This window comes from Bubalus kerabau, chromosome 15 (assembly GCF_029407905.1).
Source record: "Bubalus kerabau isolate K-KA32 ecotype Philippines breed swamp buffalo chromosome 15, PCC_UOA_SB_1v2, whole genome shotgun sequence".
NCBI lineage: Eukaryota > Metazoa > Chordata > Mammalia > Artiodactyla > Bovidae > Bubalus > Bubalus kerabau.
Genome location: NC_073638.1, coordinates 20533498 through 20553842, shown reverse-complemented (window position 1 = coordinate 20553842; position 20345 = coordinate 20533498). Strand labels below are relative to the sequence as shown.

The window sequence follows — 20345 nt, the reverse complement described above, 5'->3', positions numbered from 1 at the left end:
ATTGTACAGCACAGGAGATTATAATTAATATAGTAGCTTTTAATGGGATATAATGTAGAAAAATATTCAATCATTATGTTGTACACCTAAAGCAGATATAATACTGGGTTGGCCACAAAGTTCATTTGGATTTTTCTGTAACATGTTAAATGGAATTCAATTTAAATTCAACTATACTTCAATTAAAAAAAAATAAGTAATTAAAGAAAAACCTTTCAACCTAGAATATTATATCTAGAAAAAATATCCTTCAAAAATGAAAGTGAAATAAAAATGTTTTAAACTCTAAGAATTTATTGCCAGCAGAACCGTACTACAAAAACAAAAATGCTGACAGAAATTTTTCAGCCCGAAGTGAAATGATCCAAGAAAGTGGCTTGGATCTTTACCAAAGAGTAAAGAACATCAGAAATCATTTATATAAATAAATATTAAGAAAATCTAGTTCATGATCGCTTTAAAATGCTATTGGGCTAGCAGCTCAAGAAGCAGTCTTTCATAGCCAGTTACTCTAATATTTATAAGGAAACAAAAATGTAGACTAATAGTTTTGAAATCAAAGGCTGATATCAACTGTCAGAATCTCTAAGAAATTCCCAATTAAGTCAAATTGGGGGAATAGTGGTCAATAAATGTGAATTTTCCATGATTTACCTTGGGAAGTGGTGTAGATGCCACATCTTGAAACAGACTAAAAGAAATGTCTTACCTCTATCACTATGTGGATGCTTATTCACTATTTGGATGCTATTCACGCTAGGGTCTATCTCTGTCAGAAAAATAGGAACTTCTCCTTGGGTTTAAGACAAATACAATAATAAAGTGGGAACAGTACAATAAAATGGGAACATTATTCAGAAGATAATGAAAGTATTTAAATCTGACAATGTTCTATCTATAAGAGGAATCAGAATAACATTTTAATTTAGGTACCTAATATGAATCTTATTCTACAAATTCAGGTATGCCACAAGAGCCTGTTTATGTATAGATCAAATTAAAATCTACCTTGAGCCCCTATTTAGCCAGGCTTTTAGGAAATCAAATTTTCTTCTTTAATGGAACCCCTGTTTTCTTAGGGTAGAACCAGAATACAGGAGACTTCTGTGATGTCCTCGAAACAGATGAAATGCTTCTGACCTTCAGTCTCTTGTGATCTCTGCTGACGTTCTCTCTTTTATGCCCAGAGTTGTTTTTTGGCATCCAGAGATGCTCTGATTCCTTGCCACTTGTGGGCTGCAAGTTTCTTATTGATGTAAAATAAAAACCTTAGTTCCTAGGAGCAAGCCTCCCCACTTACCCCTTATAACCATTTCCTCAGGGATCTTTCTGTTTCGTTAGGCACCTCAACTGAGTGGCACATGGCTCCCAGCCAACTCTTAAGGATAACAGATTCTTTCTCCTCCCAGGTTTAAGGGAGTCTTTCCTGTCTTACCCTTTTCTTTCACTAAGATATACCACTTTCTTCTCTCCTGGCTCTTATCATAGGTGCTTATTAAACTCAGAGCTAGCCTTGATTTTGGAGTACTTCTGTTTTTAGTTCTATAAAAGTGCCTCGGAGAAGGCAATGGCAACCCACTCCAGTACTCTTGCCTGGCAAATCCCATGGACGGTTGCTAGGAGTCAGACACAACAGAGCGACTTCACTTTCATTTTTCACTTTCATGCATTGGAGAAGGAAATGGCAACCCACTCCAGTGTTCTTGCCTGGAGAAGCACAGGGACGGGGGAGCCTGGCGGGCTGTCATCTCGGGGGTCGCACAGAGTCGGACACGACTGAAGTGACTTAGCAGCAGCAGCAGCAAGGAAAGAGAAGTCCTGGATTCTTGCCTAGAGCAAGAGATAGCGGAACTACAAGATTACCAAATCAATTTCAATGAGTTGACCTGATGCACTTAAAAATTTGTTCATTTTGAGTAATTGTGTGCTGTATATTCAAACAATGGAACACTGTACAGCAATGAGAATGAACAAGCTAAAACCACATACAGTAATATGGCTGTCTCACAAATATAATGCTAAATGAAAGAAGCCGTGTACAAAAATAGCACATACTATATGGTTACATTTATAAGAAGTACTCAAACAAACAAAACTATTCTGTTTTGTTAGAAGTCAAGATAGTGGGAACTAGTACCTGAAAATGAACACAGGGACACCTGACAAGGTGGTTTTCTGTGGAATATGGGTGTGAGTCACATGGGTATGTTCAATTTGTGAAAAATTTTCAAACTGTACTTTTAAGCATTCTACAGTTTGTGTATCTTACATGTCAATTAGAAGTTTTAAAAAATGCCAAAAAAAGTTTTAAAAAATACTATGTGTTTAAAGGGGTGATTTTCTTAATTGCTTTGAAAAAAGTTTAAAAATCTAAAGAAAACACACCTTTTTTTTCAACATAGATTTTTGCTAAATAAATGCAATATTTGACATTAATGAACCTAGAAAATCTTCTGTTTATGAAAGAAGGCATAAAAGATTATAAGTGTTATGAAAGATGAAAATTTGTCAGTGGCAAAAGAGATACAGTGCACTTTGGGATGACCAATTCTGGGAGATTACTTATGGGGAAAATTGCTAAGCAGCAAAAAAACAAATTACAAATGTTTGTTAAGTGTATTTTTCTGGAAGAAGAAAATAACTAGTGTTTCCAACTTCTTTGAGAAGGTTAGAAATAGGATTTTAAGAGCTAATGAGTAACAAGACCATATAGAAATAAACTTTATTTTTAACTTCAAGAATTAAATGCAGCATTGACTTCAGCAGGAAAATTAATAGTTATTTGTTTAAATGAATTGATCTTAGATGATTATAGTAATTAAAAATAAATTTTGTATTAATTCATTGGCTAAATTTTAGTCCTGCCGTATGTATAGAGAAATAAATGTTTCTTTTGCTGACAATAAACTGGTTTCTGAGCCAAGATTTTTCCATCAATATGCCAAATTTCTCCTTAATCTCTTTAGTCTCAAAAGAAACATAGTTTTTATTTGCATGCGGCTGAAAACTACAAAAACACTCTGAGATAATTACAGATGTGGATGTTGAAGCTTAGCGATGTTATGTGATATGTCCATAATGATACATATTGCATGTATTTTTGAAACCAGGTATTTGAATTCCCAATCATTTACCTTTTCCACTATCAGTATACCACTTGTAAAAGAGACATGAAGTAAAGAAGTGGGTCTGTCTTGGATCCATCCAGGAAGTTTTAATAAAACTATGCTTGACTGTGTAGTTCTTCCTAATAACCATTTCACTTCAGGGTTCTTTAGGACACAGTTATGCCAAGGTTGCAGTCATGTGGGCCCATATCAGTAACAGGCTGTTGTTATTCCATCTGAATTTAAAAAGTTAAAAGAAGTATTTTGCATAGTTTAATTTTGTCTCCCATTTTCTTATTGCAGTTCTCCAGAACAGAAGGACAAATGGCTCTCTCTCCTTCAAAGGTATTTTTTTTAGTATATATTTTCTAATTCTGTAAGGTATAATTACACCTTAATGAAGTAAATGAATTAAAGTTTTGTCTGCAAGAATGTGCCCCAAGCTATCCCCCTTCACCTTAATAGAAATTGTTCATTTGTCCTCAAAATAAGCTGTTTAAACTGTACATTAGCTACTGCTTACTGTAAGTAATGTTCTCTGATTACGTGTATCTCTTTCTTACTAGGAAGGAGAATGTTGAGGTCTGGTTAGATCTTTCTAGACAGAAATTTATCAATAATAATCTTTCCCATCTCTTTCTGTGTTCCCAGCCTACCATTTGGAGCTAACAGTTTCCTCAAAGCATGTATTATTTCCATTTCCATACATGGAGGTTTTCTGCTGAGCCCCTCAAAATTCAATTATTATCCCAACCTTTGAGCATATGGACTAAAATGATCAATTGAGGCTCATCTCTTATTCCCATAGTCCTTCCATCCTTCCTCTCTGCTCTCCCTTCCCAAGCTTGGAGAAAACCAAGGTGTACAGCTCAATGAGAAGTAAAAGCCCATTGTTGTGGTTAGGTCTAGTAAAATAGTATATATGCTCCTGTACTTATCACTAAGATAATTGCTAAGTGGACAGTCCAGAAAATGTAGGGAAGTGTTGAGGATAAAGCATCACCAAAAGATGTCTTAACCGGACTGTGCTTCCCAAACCTCTTTTGAAATAGATCTCCTCTGTTCTTCTTTGTGCCTATGCCTAATGTCCTGAGAAATTTTTTTTTTTAATTCTCTTCCAACCCATAATGTAATCTGACTTTGCTGAGTCTTTCCATCTGTCTTTTTAAAAATAGCACATAAATATATTGAAAATATTAGCAAAATAGAATGCTTTAAAAATAAGCCATTAGCAAAATCCATCTGACTCAGTGTTGTTTTGGGTTGTTGTTGCGTTTGATTAGATACATCAATCTAGAGAAAGAAAAGGACTACCCGAAGAGCATTCCCCTCAAAATCTTCGCCAAGGACATTGGGAATTGTGCCTATGTAAGTGTTTCTAAGTCAGAAAATTAAATTCTAAGTCCCTGCCTAAGGCAGAACACCTGGATAGAAAGAGAGACAGGTAGGCAGACAGACTGGGTATGTGCTGTGGAAGGTAGGCATTTAGAAAAATACATTGTGAGAAAGTATATTTTCCTGGGTATCTGTGTTGTACATATGAAAAGTAACCCTAGAGAAAATGAAGCGAGAGAAATTCACATTAACTCAGTATTTAACATTTATACTTGGTAAGATTATTGCCTGTCAAATGTCTCTGTCCTTCCTCTGGCATTAATGCTTCTCTGGATCTTTTCAGTAGCAGCCACAGAGGCTCGTAGTAAAGACATTTCCACAAGGAGATATTTCCTATTACTATTAAGCAATTTTTCCAACCTGTCACTTCTTAAGTTGAGAGTGAGTTTTGGAAAGTTCTTCATTCTTTGAGTTTTTAGGTATTGAATTCCTCAGCTTAATAAATGGATGAGCCGAGAGAGATAACATTTTTAATGAATCAGCACAGTTTTTATCATTTTGGTCAAAATAAAAATTAAGTTTGTTTAGCCCTAGGTGTTATACGCAATTTTATGACTGAAGTATAGTCCAAGATGTTATCGATGATGCACAAAATAGAAATGAGCATTTTTATGATACTGTAGATTGTCACACTTCTCAGCAGCTCTGTTTTATCACTCGTACCCTGCTTAAGTTCGGGATGATGTGACACACGGTCTTTTGCTCTCTCAAGTTGCTCCGTGGCAGGAGTCTCCTTACAGGGAGCCCTGCTTCCAGAGTGATTCCCCCCAAAGAGGAGTGCATGTAGGAGAGGCATTCGTTCTCCTTGGCCTTTAGTTATGCACAGCTTGTTAGTGAATTCTGCTAATGTGGTAAAAAATAGCCACATGCTCTAGTTAAATTGCTATTTTTTTTTTTGTTTACTAGCCAAAGAACACGCATCTGCTAAAAATTCATTTGTTTTTTCTACCAGAGATGCATGCAAGAAAAAAAAAAACACATCCTATAATTACTATTTTGAACATATATACCTAATATTAAGAAAAATCATTATTTTAGAAACCAGATATTTTGGGAGTGGTTATTAGTATTATAGGATAGATCTTTCTGGTGGAAGACAACCACTGAGCTTTCCCTGTTCATTTCTGATACTTTTACTTAATCCTTGAAACTATAAGGAACACAGTTTGAAATCAGTGAACGAATTTCAGAAGCAATTTGTTATTGTATTTATATAGAGAATAAATACCATGATAGATAAGTGATGAGTTATAAGTGGATTTCACTTAGCTTTATTTTTAGATCATTCTGTTTCCATTTATTCTACTTATTTGTGCCATTTAAGCCTTATCAGGGACACAGCACTAATTGCTTATTTATCTGATAATTAGAATATGTAAAATCTACCTATGTGCATAGTAAATACTTCCTTTTTAATGTTTATTTTATAATGGAGTATAGTTGATTGATTTAACAATGTTGTGCTAGTTTCAAGTGTATAGCAAAGTTATTCAGTTTACATACACATGTATCTATACTTTTTCAAATTCTTTTCCCTCTTAGTTTATTAAAGAGTATTGAGCAGAGTCCCTTGTGCTATACAGTAGGTCCTTGTTGGTTATCTGTTTTAAATACAGCAATGTGTATGTGTCAATCCCAAACTCCCAATATTTATTTCTTTTTTGATAGCATAGCATTGTCTTATTTTTAAATAATGTCTTATAATTCAGTGAACTCTATAGGTAATCTCATTAATTCCATTTTTCTTGTTGAGAACTATTTATTTTTAAGCAGTAATCTCTCAGTGTAGTTGAGTATTTAACACAGGGATAATATAGATACTGTATTCAGTAGCAGAGTTGGTAACAGAATTAAGTTTTATAAAATGTTCAGTTTATTTGCCAGACTCTTTGGTTTTAAGGCCTCTTCAGATTTCAGCAGTGAAAGTCTCAGCAGCCACAGTGCCTGACATACAGAAAATGCTCAATAAATAGTGTTTTTAATTCCAAACTTTAAATTTTATAATGAGTTCTTATTCTGATTTTATCTCAACTGATTTTTTTTTTACCATACAAAGAAATGAAAACCCACATTGTGAAAACAGTGCTCAGAAAAAAATGGAAAATAGTTTCATGTTCTCCCTTTTTTATCACATGTTGCTTTATGGAAATAGTCATAGACATGATGCAGAGGACCAGCCTCTCTGACTTTTTGTTTGGTTTTGAGAGTGGTCCATGTAATCTCTCTGAACTATATTTATTCTTTTTCTTTCTGGCTGAAGGTCTCATATTTTGAGTCATATTTTAAGAGGAAGAGATGTTTTATTAAAAGGAATAATATAAAAATTGAATGAAAATAAATTATAATCAAGGATTTGTGTTCTACCTAAGTGGTACTTTGTCAACACTTGAAATCAAGATTTGCCTGTGGATAATCATTTGACAATAATTATTTGTTCCCCTGGTTTAAAATCCTTTATTTATATCTGTATTTCTTTTTTTCTCCACAGTCTAAAACTATAACAGTAACGAATTCAGATACAGCAAATGAAGTTATCAACATGTCACTTCCAATGCTAGGGATAACTGTAAGTTACTCTGCTAGATATTCTTAATTAAAAACAAACTTTGATGCTTTGTGCTTAGCCACTCAGTTATGTCCGACTCTTTGTGACCCCGTGGACTGTAGCCCGCCAGGCTCCTCTGTTCATGGGATTCTCCAGGCAAGAATACTGGAGTGGGTTGCCATGCCCTCCTCCAAGGCATCTTCCCAACCCAGGGATTGAACCCAGGTCTCGTGCATTGAAGATGATTCTTTACCATCTGAGCCACCAGGGAAGCCCTTTATTTGATACTTTAGATTATTATAAATACTATCCCTTCCATCATAAGACAGCTGATTCTTAGAGGTACCAAAGTCATATTTTGTTCTCAAAAATATGGAAAATAATGACAACAGTTTTTTATTCTTTTTGAGAGTTTTGTTTTCTTTTGAATTGAAGTATAGTTGAATTATAATATTGTATTAGTTTCAAGTGTACAACATAGTGATTTGATGTTTTTATGGATTATACTCCATATCAGTTCAGTTCAGTCGCTCAGTCACATCTGACTCTCTGCGACCCCATGGACTGCAGCACGCCAGGCCTCCCTGTCCCTCACCAGCTCCCAGAGTTTACTCATACTCAGGTCCATTGAGTCAGTGATGCCGTCGAACCATCTCATCCTCTGTCATCCCCTCTCCTGCTGCCTTCAATCTTTCCCAGCATCAGGGTCTTTTCAAATGAGTCAGCTCTTTGCATCAGGTGACCAAAGTATTGGAGTTTCAGCTTCAACATCAGTCCCTCCAATGAACACTGAGGACTAATCTCCTTTAGGATGGACTGGTTGGATCTCCTTGGAGTCCAAGGGACTCTTAAGAGTCTTTTCCAACACCACAGTTCAAAAGCATCAATTCTTCAGCATATAATTATTGTAAGATATTATCTATATTCCCTATGCTATACATTGCATCCGTGTATCTTAATTTATTTTATACCTAGTAGTTTTATACCTCATAATCCCCTTCACCTACCTTGCCCTTCCTCCTAACCTACTCCTCATTGGTAATGGTAGTTTGTTCTTGTTATGTATGTTCCTCTTTTGCTGTATCTGTTCACTTGAGGGGCTTTTTTGGATTTTACATATGAATGAGTGCGTGCAGTATTTGTCCTCTGTCTTAACTTATTTCAGTAAGCACAATACCTTCCAGGTCTGTTCGTGTTGTGTTGCAAATGACAAAATTTTCATTCTTATTTATGGCTGAGTAGCATTCAATTTTTTATATACACATATACCACATATTCTTCATCCATTTGTCTATTGATTGACATTTGGATTGCTTCAATATCTTGGCTATTATAAGCAATGCCACTGTGAACATTGGGGTACATATATCTTTTCAAATTAGTGGTTTTGTTTTCTTTGGATATATACACAGGAGTGGGATGACTGAATCTCATGGTAGTTGTAGTTTTTTGAGGATCCTCCATACTATTTTCCACCAGGGCCGCACCAGTTTACATTTTCACCGGCAGTGTACAAAGATTCTTTTTTCTCTGCATCTTTGAACACTTTTGTTATTTGTGGTTGTTTTGATGATAGCCTTTTTTTTGTTTTGTTTTTGCATTTGAGTGTCCAGTTACTCCAATAACAGTTTTTAATATTTACTTCTTTAGCTGCATTGGGTCTTAGTTGTGGCGTAGGGGCTCTCTAGAGTTACACAGGCTCCAGAGCGTGCGGGCTTCAGTAGTTGCTGTGCATAGGCTGCTTTCTTTGTGGCAGGTGGAATCTTAGTTTCCTGACCAGGGATCAAACCCACATCTCCTGTATTTGCGAGCCGGATTCTTAATCAGTGGCCACCAGGGAAGTCCTGATGATAACCTTTCTTAAAGGTGTGAGGTAATATCTCATTGTTTTGATTTGCATTTCTCTGATACTTAGTGATGTTGATCATCTTTTCATGTGCCTGTTAGCTAGCCACCTCCAAGCCATCTTTGGGAAAATGTCTGTTCAGGTCTTCTGCCCATTTGGGGATTGGATCGGTTTTTTGATATTGATTTGTATGAGCTGTGTAAATATGGATTTAAATCCTTTATTGGTCATATCATTTCCAAATATCTTCCCCCATCCTGTAGGTTATCTTTTTGTTTTATCACTGGTTTCCTTTGCTATGCAAAAGCTTTTACTAATTTAATGAGGTCATATTTCTTTATTTTTGTTCTTATTCATTTTGCCTTAAGAGATAGATCCAAGAAAAACATTGTTATGATTTTAAAAGTGTTCTGCTTATGTTCTCTTCTAGGAGTTTTTGTTTTTCAGTTCTTAACCTTTAGGCCTTCAATCCATTTTGAATTTATTTTTGTATGTGTTAGGGAAAATATTCTTATTTTATTTTTCACATGTAGCTGTCTTGTTTTCCCAATACCACTTATTGAAGAGACTTTATTTTCCCCATTGTATATTCTTTCATACTTTGTTGTAGATTAATTGCCCATATACACATGAGTTTATTTCTGGGCCCACTATCCTATTGCATTAATCTTTGTGTGTATTTTTGTGCCGGTATCATAACAGTCTTGATTAACTATAGCTTTTTAGTATTATTTGAAGCCAAGGAGCATTTTTTTTTCCAAGATTGCTTTGGCTATTCGAGGTCTTTTGTGGTGGTTCCATACAAATTTTAAGATTATTTATTCTAGTTCTGTGAAAAAATGTATATATTTTGATAGCGTGTGCATGCATGCTAAGTCGCTTTAGTCGTGTAGGACCATAACCCTCCAGGCTCCTCTGCCCATGGGATTCTCCAGAACGGTACTGGGGTGGGTTGCCACGCCCTCCTCCAGGGGATCTTCCCGACCCAGGGACTGAACCTGCATCTCTCATGTCTCCTGCATTGGCAGGGGGTTTCCTTACCACTAGTATCACCTGGGAAGCCCATATTTTGATAGGGATTATATTTATTTTGTCATTTATTTATATCATCTTCAGTTTCTTCTGTCGATATTGCATAGTTTTCAGTGTATAGGTCTTTCACTTGGAACAGTAAAGTTTTAATATTAGCTTAATATTGAATACTCTTCTTCCATTCCCATTTTATAACTTGTGTTAACTGAAAAGCATAATAAGTTTAGACTACAATGTTAGAGTGTTAACATGCATTTTAATATTATATGCTATACATATACAGTTAGGATTTTTTGATATAAATTCTTAGTAGAAAGTTTCAACCTCTTTCCCCTCTTTTCACTTGTCACTATGTAACTCTTATTTTCCTATCTTCTCTCCTGGTTCTTCTTCCTTACCTGATTATTCACTTATTATCCCAAGACTCAGTCAGTCTTAGAATGATGGATTCTGAAGGATTTACCCTACAATAGAATTTTTACATAAAGAATGCCATAGTTAGTAACCATATTCAGTGGCTGCAGGTCCAGAATATGGGGTTGTTCTACCTCCAAATGAACTGGTAAATTTAAAAATAAGCTTTGAATTAGATCATGGATTTTAAAGCATTTTAGTATGCACAGTACATTTTCCCTTGCTTTGCTTTTAGCTTCTGTTTCTTTCTGTTTCATTGGGCAATGGTGAGTTTTTGAAATTTTATTGATAGATAAGATTGGAATGTTTGAGGATGAGGTAGGGAAAGAGAGTTGGAAAGTTCTCGTATTCTCCCTACGAGTATATAAAAATCATATAATGGGTATTTGTATTAAAGGGAATGGCTTTCAGAAGGATGGAACTAAAGGAAGCACTTGAACAACATCATTTCTTGAGTGAGATTCTTCATAAGTATGAAAATATAGTGTTACTAAGATGTAACATGCCATAGTCTTAACTGTTTCCATTTGCTTTTACACATTGCAATTATAAGTCCGTAAAAACTCAGGGCAACCAAAATTGAGGATAATAAATCAGATTTATTTTATTTAAATTGAATAATATATTTAAGATATAATTAAATATATATGCACTGGATAAAGCAGACACCTCTGCATTGATTTCTTATATAAGCTTATACATTAGAAGAGAATGAATAGTTTAAAGGGGAAGGAGAGAGATTAATTAATTAATGACATTTGTTTTCTTATTTATGCTTTTCTTCTGGTAAAGTGATCAGTCTCATCATACCAAAAATATTTCTGTTCAGTATAATTAGGAATTGATGCTGTTTGGTTGTTAGGTTGTAAGGGATTATTAAAGTGTTTTCAAACACTACAAAAAAAAAAAAGGATTTTTACTAAATTGCTCTTCCTGTTTGCAATAAAGTTTTTTGACTAGGAGACTGTGAAGGACATGATGGAGTAGGGGAGGGCAGTGGGAGATGTAATCTCTTAGCCAGGACCCTCCATTATAAGGTCAGAATCATAATTTTTAATTAGAAGATAAAGGTAAGAATATTAAATATTGCCCATCTGTTGCAGTTTCATTTAAAGCATTTTTGCTTTATCCTCTTTTAAAGGATACAGCAAAGTCTGTATAATTTAATATTGTTTCTTTCAAGTGGGATTTTAAACATTGCTGGGTTGTGGTTCTGCTAGTGAACAGTTTCATTGTTCCCCATAACTGGGCCTATTCTCTAGACAGAATTCTTGTCCTTTCTGTCCCCAGGACTGAACTTGCTCAAAGTAAAGCCAGTGTAGACTGTGCCAGCTACCTGTCTCTCTCCTCAAAGCCCCGTTTCTCCTTCTACTCAGAAGCAGCTAAACTGACTTCCACTCAGAAGTCAGCCTTTGAGATTTTACTTTTTCATCACAGACACAGCAGGGCTGTAGCTTTCTGGATAACAAGGTTGTCTTTGCAGGGGCATGTTGTAGATTAAATCCAATATTCTTTGAGAAGTTCAGAGAAGCAGAAGTTAGAACTCTGAAAAAGATTGGTTAACCTTTCAGAAAACCAAGAAGTTTCTTCTTACTTTGTGAAAGAGCATATATATGATTTCATATTCTGTTGGCTATCAATAATAGTGAGGGCCTGATTCTGTTACAATCAGTGGATCCCTAGTCATCCCTAGGTAAAAATGAGTCCTCTATTAGGGTTTAGAGAGGTTATAGAATCAGCACTACCATCTTCAAAAGCCATATCCACCCGCTATGAAGCTTAGAAGCATTTATATTGCCCCCCCTTTTTTTTTGCAAAACATAAAAATGCCCAGAAAATATATTCTCATTCATTTACCTAATGTGAAGAATTATTGTTAATTCTTTTATCTCTAAGGGCTCTGAGAGAGAGTACCAGTTATGGGTCAATTCTGGCAAAGAAGAGGCACCATACCCACTTATTGGTAAGTTTCTATGAAGATCTAAGATAGAATTGATTGTGAATTAATTATAATTCTAAATATCTCAGCGAATTGACTATATAGTCCTAAAATTAAATACTATTAAATATTAAATTTTCTATAATATTCATGTGTTAATTTAATAGATGCTTATCAAGTATTTCCTATGTGCCAGATAAATGATATCTCTTTATTCGAGCAGCTAACAATATAGTTGGAAAGAGAGATGTGAATTCTCCTCTTTTTTTCTTTACAAAGAGAACTATCTTGTCAACTTTGTAAAAATTTTTTCTGAAAAAAAGCATGTTGTTACTCCTTTTCCCTATATATTTATTTTTCATGATTAGATTTTTAATTTTCTGTTCCCTTTCCTACCTACTACTTGCCTCTGTGGAAGACTATCTATGATCCAATCATGCCTCAATCTGTCAGTGAGTGTTTAACATCTGCCCTGCACCAGGAATTCTCCTAGGCATCATAAAGACAATGAAATTAAACCATTTCAATTCCTAAATATACTCATTGACTAACTTAGCAGTCTAGTTTACTAACTACTTTGCTGTTTCTGTAGTCAAATTTTCCAGCATTTGTTTTGAAGAGTCATTGATAAATGATTTATCACCTCACCTTATTTAAATTGATTTCACTAAAAAAAAATTCTTGATAAGTGAGTCCATTCAGTGTGGTTAACAGAAAAAGACCAATTACATTAAGGGACAGCATCTGTAGCAGATCTTGAGATGATAACCATTGTTGATGAGAGTTCTGTTAATAATTTTTAAATGCTTACTATCTGCCGGACTTTGTACAAAACATATCATATGAGTTATCTCATGTTATCCTTTCATTTACCTGTGGAGATCACTACTGTGTAATTCAGGTTTCAAACAATCTGAGTAATCTAAAATCAAACTTTTCTATGAAATGTATGTTCTCAGACTTAAAACAAGTTGTTATGCACATAGGTGGGACCAAAACATTCTTTGCATTTCCAGTTTCTTAGTGTTGAACTTTTATAAAAGTCAGTAAGCAACAATTAAAGCTGGGATTAAAAACCAAATGAGTACTTAAAACAATTGTTTTAATAAAATATATTAATTTAATTAAGACTGTATAGATGGTAACTCTCAGGCTTAAAACAGCTTTAAGCTTCATTTCTAACTCTCACTAAAAAAACCATGGGACATGAAACATGATTGTTACTTAGCAATGGTTCTCCACTTCATATTTTAACATGCTTTGCAAACTTCAATTGTATATTAGCTATTGGCTATTTTGATAAATTGACTTGGCTTTATTACTGTGATAGAAGTCCTTTTTTTTGCCTTAATCCCTGAAAGTTGCTGTGGTGCTTGATGTTAATGGAGCATTGACATTGTCTGCCTATGCCAGATGGAAAAGAAAGGGTTCACTGAATTACATTCAGTGAAAAATAAGGGATACAAGAGAATTTACTCTTTTTAAAAAGTAAACAAGATCTACAGCACAATGGTACTTGAGGAATAATAAAGAAAATGCATCTGCTTAAAAGTACTAAAGAACAAAAAAATCATGTTGCAGTCAGATGCAGAGTCGATGTAGAGTTTAGTTTTTCTAGTTTGAAAATTACTTTTTGAATCTTGTCTCTGTGTTTCTAATACCCTGCAGTCTTCCTTCTAATTCTTGCCTTTGAATAACAACCTCAGAGCACAGTAGTGGGAGGGAAACATAAATCAAACAAACCAGTCCTATTCGCTATTGAGTGACTAATTATATAACTAATAAAAAGTATAAAATGTCTTTTTTGGAAAGATATCTTGTGTTGAATAATAGTAATAATAGCGATGTCTGAAATAAGTAGTTTTGCCCTTATTATTTTAAAAAATATTAATTCTAAGGTTTACTTATTTGATCCTTATAATGCTATGTGATAGATAGGGTAAATATTTTAAGTCATGGATTTAAGGCTGAGAGAGGTCAAGGACTGACTGAAGATTTACAGAATATAGTTAATGTCAAAGGAGAAACTAGAGTGCCTTTAAATATGTTCGCAGATGTGAGCATAGGAGAAGTCAACATTATGCAACTCACAAACTAATCTGTGCATTCCCAAACAAGATACTCTTTAAAGACATTTTCTTCTCTTTGCTTTTTTCCCTCCGCACTCCAAAAATAAACTACTCTGGTTGGGCCACCTGCATTATGCACTGGTCTCCAGCTGTAAGAGTGTGCATGGTGATCATTAAATCAACAAAAGGATTCTTTATACCAAAAGTCCCAGGAGCAAATTGCAGTACATTCCAGTATGTAGCACACACAGTCACAGTGTTAGTCTGCCTAAAGTCTACATTTAGATTTTTTTTTTTTTTCTCTGTATAGGGCATGAATATCCCTATGGAATTAAAATGAGCCATCTTCGAGACACTGCACTCCTGACACAGGGATCAAAGGACTCCCCGACACCTTCCAACTTCCAAGAGCCCTTCCTCATGGAGCAGCTGCCCCGAGAGATGCAGTGTCAGTTCATCCTGAAGCCCAGCCGCCTGGCTGTGACCCAGCAGCTGAGTGGTGAGTTTTCTCCTCCCTCATAGAGCCTTATTTTAGCAAAACGTTTCATTCCTGAAAGCAAAAAGAGTTCTTTGCCTTTCAGCCAGATGAAATATTTTTTTCTTTTAAATTTGCAAAGTGTTTTGAAGGAAAGATGGCGTTTTAGAAGATAGTTTTAGAAATTAGTGGTAGGACTGACTGACTTGTAATCAGCAGCTAATAACTGCAGTAGAGTCTGTTCCTTCTTTCTTCGCTATTTTTTCCCCTTTAACCTTATGTCCACTGCAGAGTCAAAGGCACCGGGCAATGCTGCAGGTGCTTCAATGCTTTCTTTGTACTGTAATACATTGCACAGTGTGTTCCCCAAATGGTCACATTGTAAAAAGGAGGCTGTCAGTGATGCGTGTCAGGAGACTCTAATGCCCGACCTGGATCCTGCTACTGATAGGTATGTAAAGATTACAATGGTTTCCACAGAAATCTCTTGGTATTCTGCTAATCCCTCTGAACATAGCCATCTCTTATCCACCCCTAATAAAGACTCCAGAATGGTAAAAATAATATTCAACATAGGAGGACCATCATTAATTAACTGAAGTTTGAGCTTTACACCTCAGTCTGAAAGTAAGATTTTGAAAAAAATAGAAGAAAACATATCATGCCAAAAAGTGTTGAGTGGGGTAGTGGAAAATTGGTGCTGAACTTTTGTAGCTGCTTTTGTCAGTTTGAAAAAACTGGAGAAACCAGTGAACAGTGGCCATTGTTTTATACTCATCCCCCAACACATGCATGTCCAACCCTGTCCCTTTCGGTTGATGACCTAGCCTTAGATTTTATACTTCATTGAAGTCATTGGTCTAGAACTCCTTAATATTGCTGACATTGCACGCAGGCAGGCTCAGTCGTGTCCACCTCTTTGCGACCCCATGGAGTGTAGCCCACCAGGCTCCTCTGTCCATAGAATTTTCTAGGCAAGAATATTGGAGGTGGGTTGCCATTTCCTACTCCAGGGGATGTTCCCAACCCAGGATCCATCCTACGTCTCTTGTGTCTCCTGCACTGGCAGCAGATTGTTTACCACTGCGCCACCTGGGAAGCCCTGATCTTGCTGATAGCAGCTATAAAAACTGATCTTGCATGTGCCCCAGTCCTCCTCCCTCCAGCAGTGATAAATTGAGGTTTTGAACTCTAAGGCTATTTACTCACATCTTTGGGCCATTTTGAAGGGGTATTATAGACATATTACAGTTTCCTAACCTCTAAAATATGAGCTCCTTGAAGGTAGAGAGTTTGGTCTGTTTTGTTTATTGCTATATTCCCAGTACCTGGAACAGTTTCTGCATACATAAAAAAATGTCCAATAAATATTTGTTGAATGAATTTATTAATAGGTCTGTTGTTAGTGCTTATTAAAGTTACAAAAGGAATGTTGCCTTTATATCGAAGATGAGAATATTATTTTACTCTTCTACCTACCCATGTTTTTCAAAACTGTTTCTGTGGGTACCTTGTTAATAAAAGAAAATAAGTGTATTTTAACTAATTGGACCAAAATAATCAGGAGTCAAGAACCCTGAAGGTTTTACTCATTTTTGCCAACAATTTGATTAATTAATTGTAAGCAGCCTTTACTTATTAATCCTGTTTCTCCCTGTTAAAGGTTAAGATAATAATGGTTGCAGCTATAAAATGATTCATAATAAATGGAATAACTATAGACCAATGGTGGCAACTACCTGTGTAGTTAAACAATTAATATGTGAACCAGTTTTGTATGTTTTTTTAATACAGAGGATTTTGAGAACAACTACTTTGGAAACCACTAACTTAGATCAGGGATCAACAGACTTTGTCTCTGTAAAGGACCAGGTAGTAAAATTTGCAAGTCAGCAGACAAAACTGAGAATATCATGTAGGTACTTACATAACAAGAGAGAAAACAAATTTCCACAAAATTTTTATGGATGATATTCAATATGTAGTAATAATAATTGAGTGTGTGCATGCTCACTCACTCAGTCATGTCCAATCTTTGCAACCTCATGTACTATAGCCTGCCATTCTCTGTCCAGAGATTTTCCAGGCAAGAATACTGGAGCAGGTTGCCATTTTCCTCCTCCAGGGGAATCTTCCCAACCCAGGAACTGAACCCATGTCTTCTGCATTGGCAGGTGGATTCTTTACCACTGTCCCACCTAGGAAGCCCATAATTGAGTACAATTTTATGTAATACAGATATACTAATGAAAATAATTCCTTTGGGTAAATAACATTTCACTTAATTGGGGTTCAAAATTAGTATTCCAGGTTGGGAAGATCCCCTGGAGAAGGGCATGGCAACCCACTCAAGTATTCTTATCTGGACAGTATTCTTACATGGCAGGCTACAATCCATGGGGTCACAAAGCGTCAGACAAGACCGAGCGACTAAGCACAGCACAGCACACATCATAATTAAATGTAAAATATTCTGATCTGTAATGATATTTTATACATTTCATGATCTTTGAAAACAGCTTTTCACACACATAGGTACTGCCAAATACTAATGTATCATTCTACAAGCATATAATTTTTTATTTTTTTTAATTACACTGTTTGTTTATTTATTTATTTATTTTATTTTTTAACTTTACAATATTGTATTGGTTTTGCCATATATCAACATGAATCCACCACAGGTATACACGTGTTCCCCATCCTGAACCCTCCTCCCTCCCCGTACCATCCCTCTGGGTCATCCCAGTGCACCAGCCCCAAGCATCCAGTATCATGCATCGAACCTGGACTGGTGACTCATTTCATATATAATTTTTTAAATTTTTATTGGAGGATAGTTGCTTTGCATTGTTGTATTAGTTTCTACTGTACAACAAAGTGAATCAGCTATACATACACATATATCCCCTCTCTTGTTTATTTCTTTCCCATTTACATCACCACAGAGCATTGAGTAGAGTTATAGATTCTCTATGCCCTACATCTATGTTTTTATTTCTGCTTAAATAAGATCATCTATACCAATTTCTTCAGATTTCACTTATGTGTATTAATATACAATATTTGTTTTACACTTTCTGACATACTTCATCTTGTATGACAGTCTCTAGTTTATCCACATCTCTACAAATGACCCAGTTGTGTTCCTATTTTATGCCTGAGTAATAGTTTTCTGGGCTCCAAAATCACTGCAGATGGTAATTGCAGCCATGAAATTAAAAGATGCTTACTCCTTGGAAGGAAAGTTATGACCAACCTAGACAGCATATTAAAAAGCACAAGGCTATGGTTTTTCCAGTGGTCATGTATGGATGCGAGAGTTAGACTATAAAGAAAGCTGAGTGCCGAAGAATTGATGCTTCTGAACTGTGGTGTTGGAGAAGACTCTTCAGAGTCCCTTGGACTGCAAGGAGATCCAACCAGTCCATCCTAAAGGAAATCAGTCCTGGGTGTTCATTGGAAGGACTGATGTTGAAGCTGAAACTCCAATACTTTGGCCACATGATGCAAAGAGCTGACTCATTTGAAAAGACCCTGATGCTGGGAAAGATTGAGGGCAGGAGGAGACGGGGACAACAGAGGATGAGGTGGTTGGATGGCATCACTGACTCAATGGACATGGGTTTGGGTGGACTCTGGGAGTTGGTGATGGACAGGGAGGCCTGGTGTGCTGCAATTCATAGGATCACAAAGAGTCGAACACGACTGAGTGACTGAACTGAACTGAACTGAATATTCCAATGGTAGCTCAGCTAGTATATTCCCTGGTACCTCAGCTGGTAAAGAATCCACCTGCAGTGCAGGAGACCCTCCGTTCGATCTCTGGATTGGAAAGATCCCCTGGAAAAGGAATAGGCTACCCATTCCAGTATTCATGGGCTTCCCTGGTGACTCAAGACAGTAAAGAATCCGCCTGCATTGTGGGAGACCTGGGCTTGATCCCTGGGTTGGGAAGGTCCCCTGGAGAAGGGCATGGCAACCCACTCCAATATTCTTGCCTGGAGAATCTCCATGGACAGAGGAGCCTGGTGGGCTGCAGTCTTGGGGGTCACAAAGAGTCGGGACACCGAGCAACTAAGCACTGAGCAATATCCCTTTGTACATATGTACCATATCTTCTTTATCCATTTCTCTCTTGGTGGACATTTAGGTTTCTTCCATGTCCTGGCTATTGTAAATAGTGCTGCAATGAACATTTGGGTGCATTGTCTTTTTGAATTATGATTTTCTCCAAATATATGCACAGTAGTGGAATTGCTGGGTCACATGGTAGTTCTGTTTTTAGTGTTTTAAGGAACTTCCATACTAGTCTCCATAATGGCTGTGTCAATTTACATTTCCACCAACATTACAAGAGGCTTCCCTTTTCTCCATACCCTCTCCAGCATGTATTGTTTATAGATTTTGTGATGATAGCCATTCTAACCAGTGTGAGGTGACGACTCTTGGTAGTTTTGATTTGCATTTCTCTAATAATTAGTGATGTTGAGCATCTTTTCATGTGTTTGTTGGCTATCTGTATGTCTTCTTTGGAGAAATGTCTATTTAGACCTTTTACCCATCTTTTGACTAGGTTGTTTGTTTTTTTATATTGAGCTGAATGAGTTGCTTGTATATTTTGGAGATTAGTCCCTTGTCAGTTTCTTCATTTGCAAATGTTTTCTCCCATTCTAAGGGTTGTCTTTTTGTCTTGTTTATGGTTCCTTTTGCTGTGCAAACTCTTTTCAGTATACCTAGGTCACATTTGTTTATTTTTGTTTTTATTTTCATTACTGTAGGAGGTGGGTCAAAAAAGGTTTTGCTGTAATTTATGTCAAAGGGTGTTCTGCCTGTTTTCCTCTAAGAGTTTTATAGTGTCTGGCCTTACATCAAGTCTTTAATCCATTTTAGTTTTGTGTATGGTGTTAAGGAGTGTTCTAATTTCATTCTTTTACATGTAACTCTCCCATTTCCCCAGCACCACTTATTGAAGAAGCTGTCTTTTATCCCTTGTATGTTCTGTCCTCCTTTGTCATAGATTAGGGGACCATAGCTGTGTGGGTTTATCTCTGGGCTTTCTATCTTGTTCCGCTGGTCTATATTTCTGTTTTCTGCCAGTACCGTACTGTCTTGATGACTGCAGCCATGTAGTATAGTCTGTAGTCAGCACGCCTTATTTCTCCAGCTCCATTTTTCTTTCTCAAGAATGCTTTGGCTTTTGAGGGTCACGTTTCCATACAAACTGTAAAATGTTCTGTTCTAGTTCTGTGGAAAATGCCATTGGTAATTTGATAGGGATTGCATTGAATTTGTATATTCCTTTGGATAATATAGTCATTTTCACAACACTGATTCTTCAAACCCAAGAACATGGTATATCTCTACATCTGTTAGTGTCATCTTTGATGTCTTTCATCAGTATCTTATAGTTTTCTGCATACAGGTCTTTTGCTTCCTTAGGTAGGTTTATTCCTAGGTATTTTATTCATTGGTTGCAGTGATAAGTGGGATTGTTTCCTTAATTTGTCTTTCTGATCTTTT

The 20345-nt window shown here is 36.1% G+C and overlaps 1 protein-coding gene across 9 annotated transcripts in view; it reads left to right on the top strand.

Moving 5' to 3' along the window:
- Window positions 1–20345, top strand: part of ARHGAP20 (Rho GTPase activating protein 20) — a 222257-nt gene that overhangs the window by 158170 nt on the left and 43742 nt on the right. For all 9 annotated transcript variants that reach the window (XM_055547840.1, XM_055547843.1, XM_055547839.1 and 6 more), the window contains 5 exons: window positions 3411–3452; window positions 4391–4475; window positions 6991–7068; window positions 12236–12302; window positions 14658–14846. In XM_055547840.1, the coding sequence (XP_055403815.1) occupies window positions 3411–3452; window positions 4391–4475; window positions 6991–7068; window positions 12236–12302; window positions 14658–14846 (461 nt within the window). The remainder of the gene's footprint in view (window positions 1–3410; window positions 3453–4390; window positions 4476–6990; window positions 7069–12235; window positions 12303–14657; window positions 14847–20345) is intronic.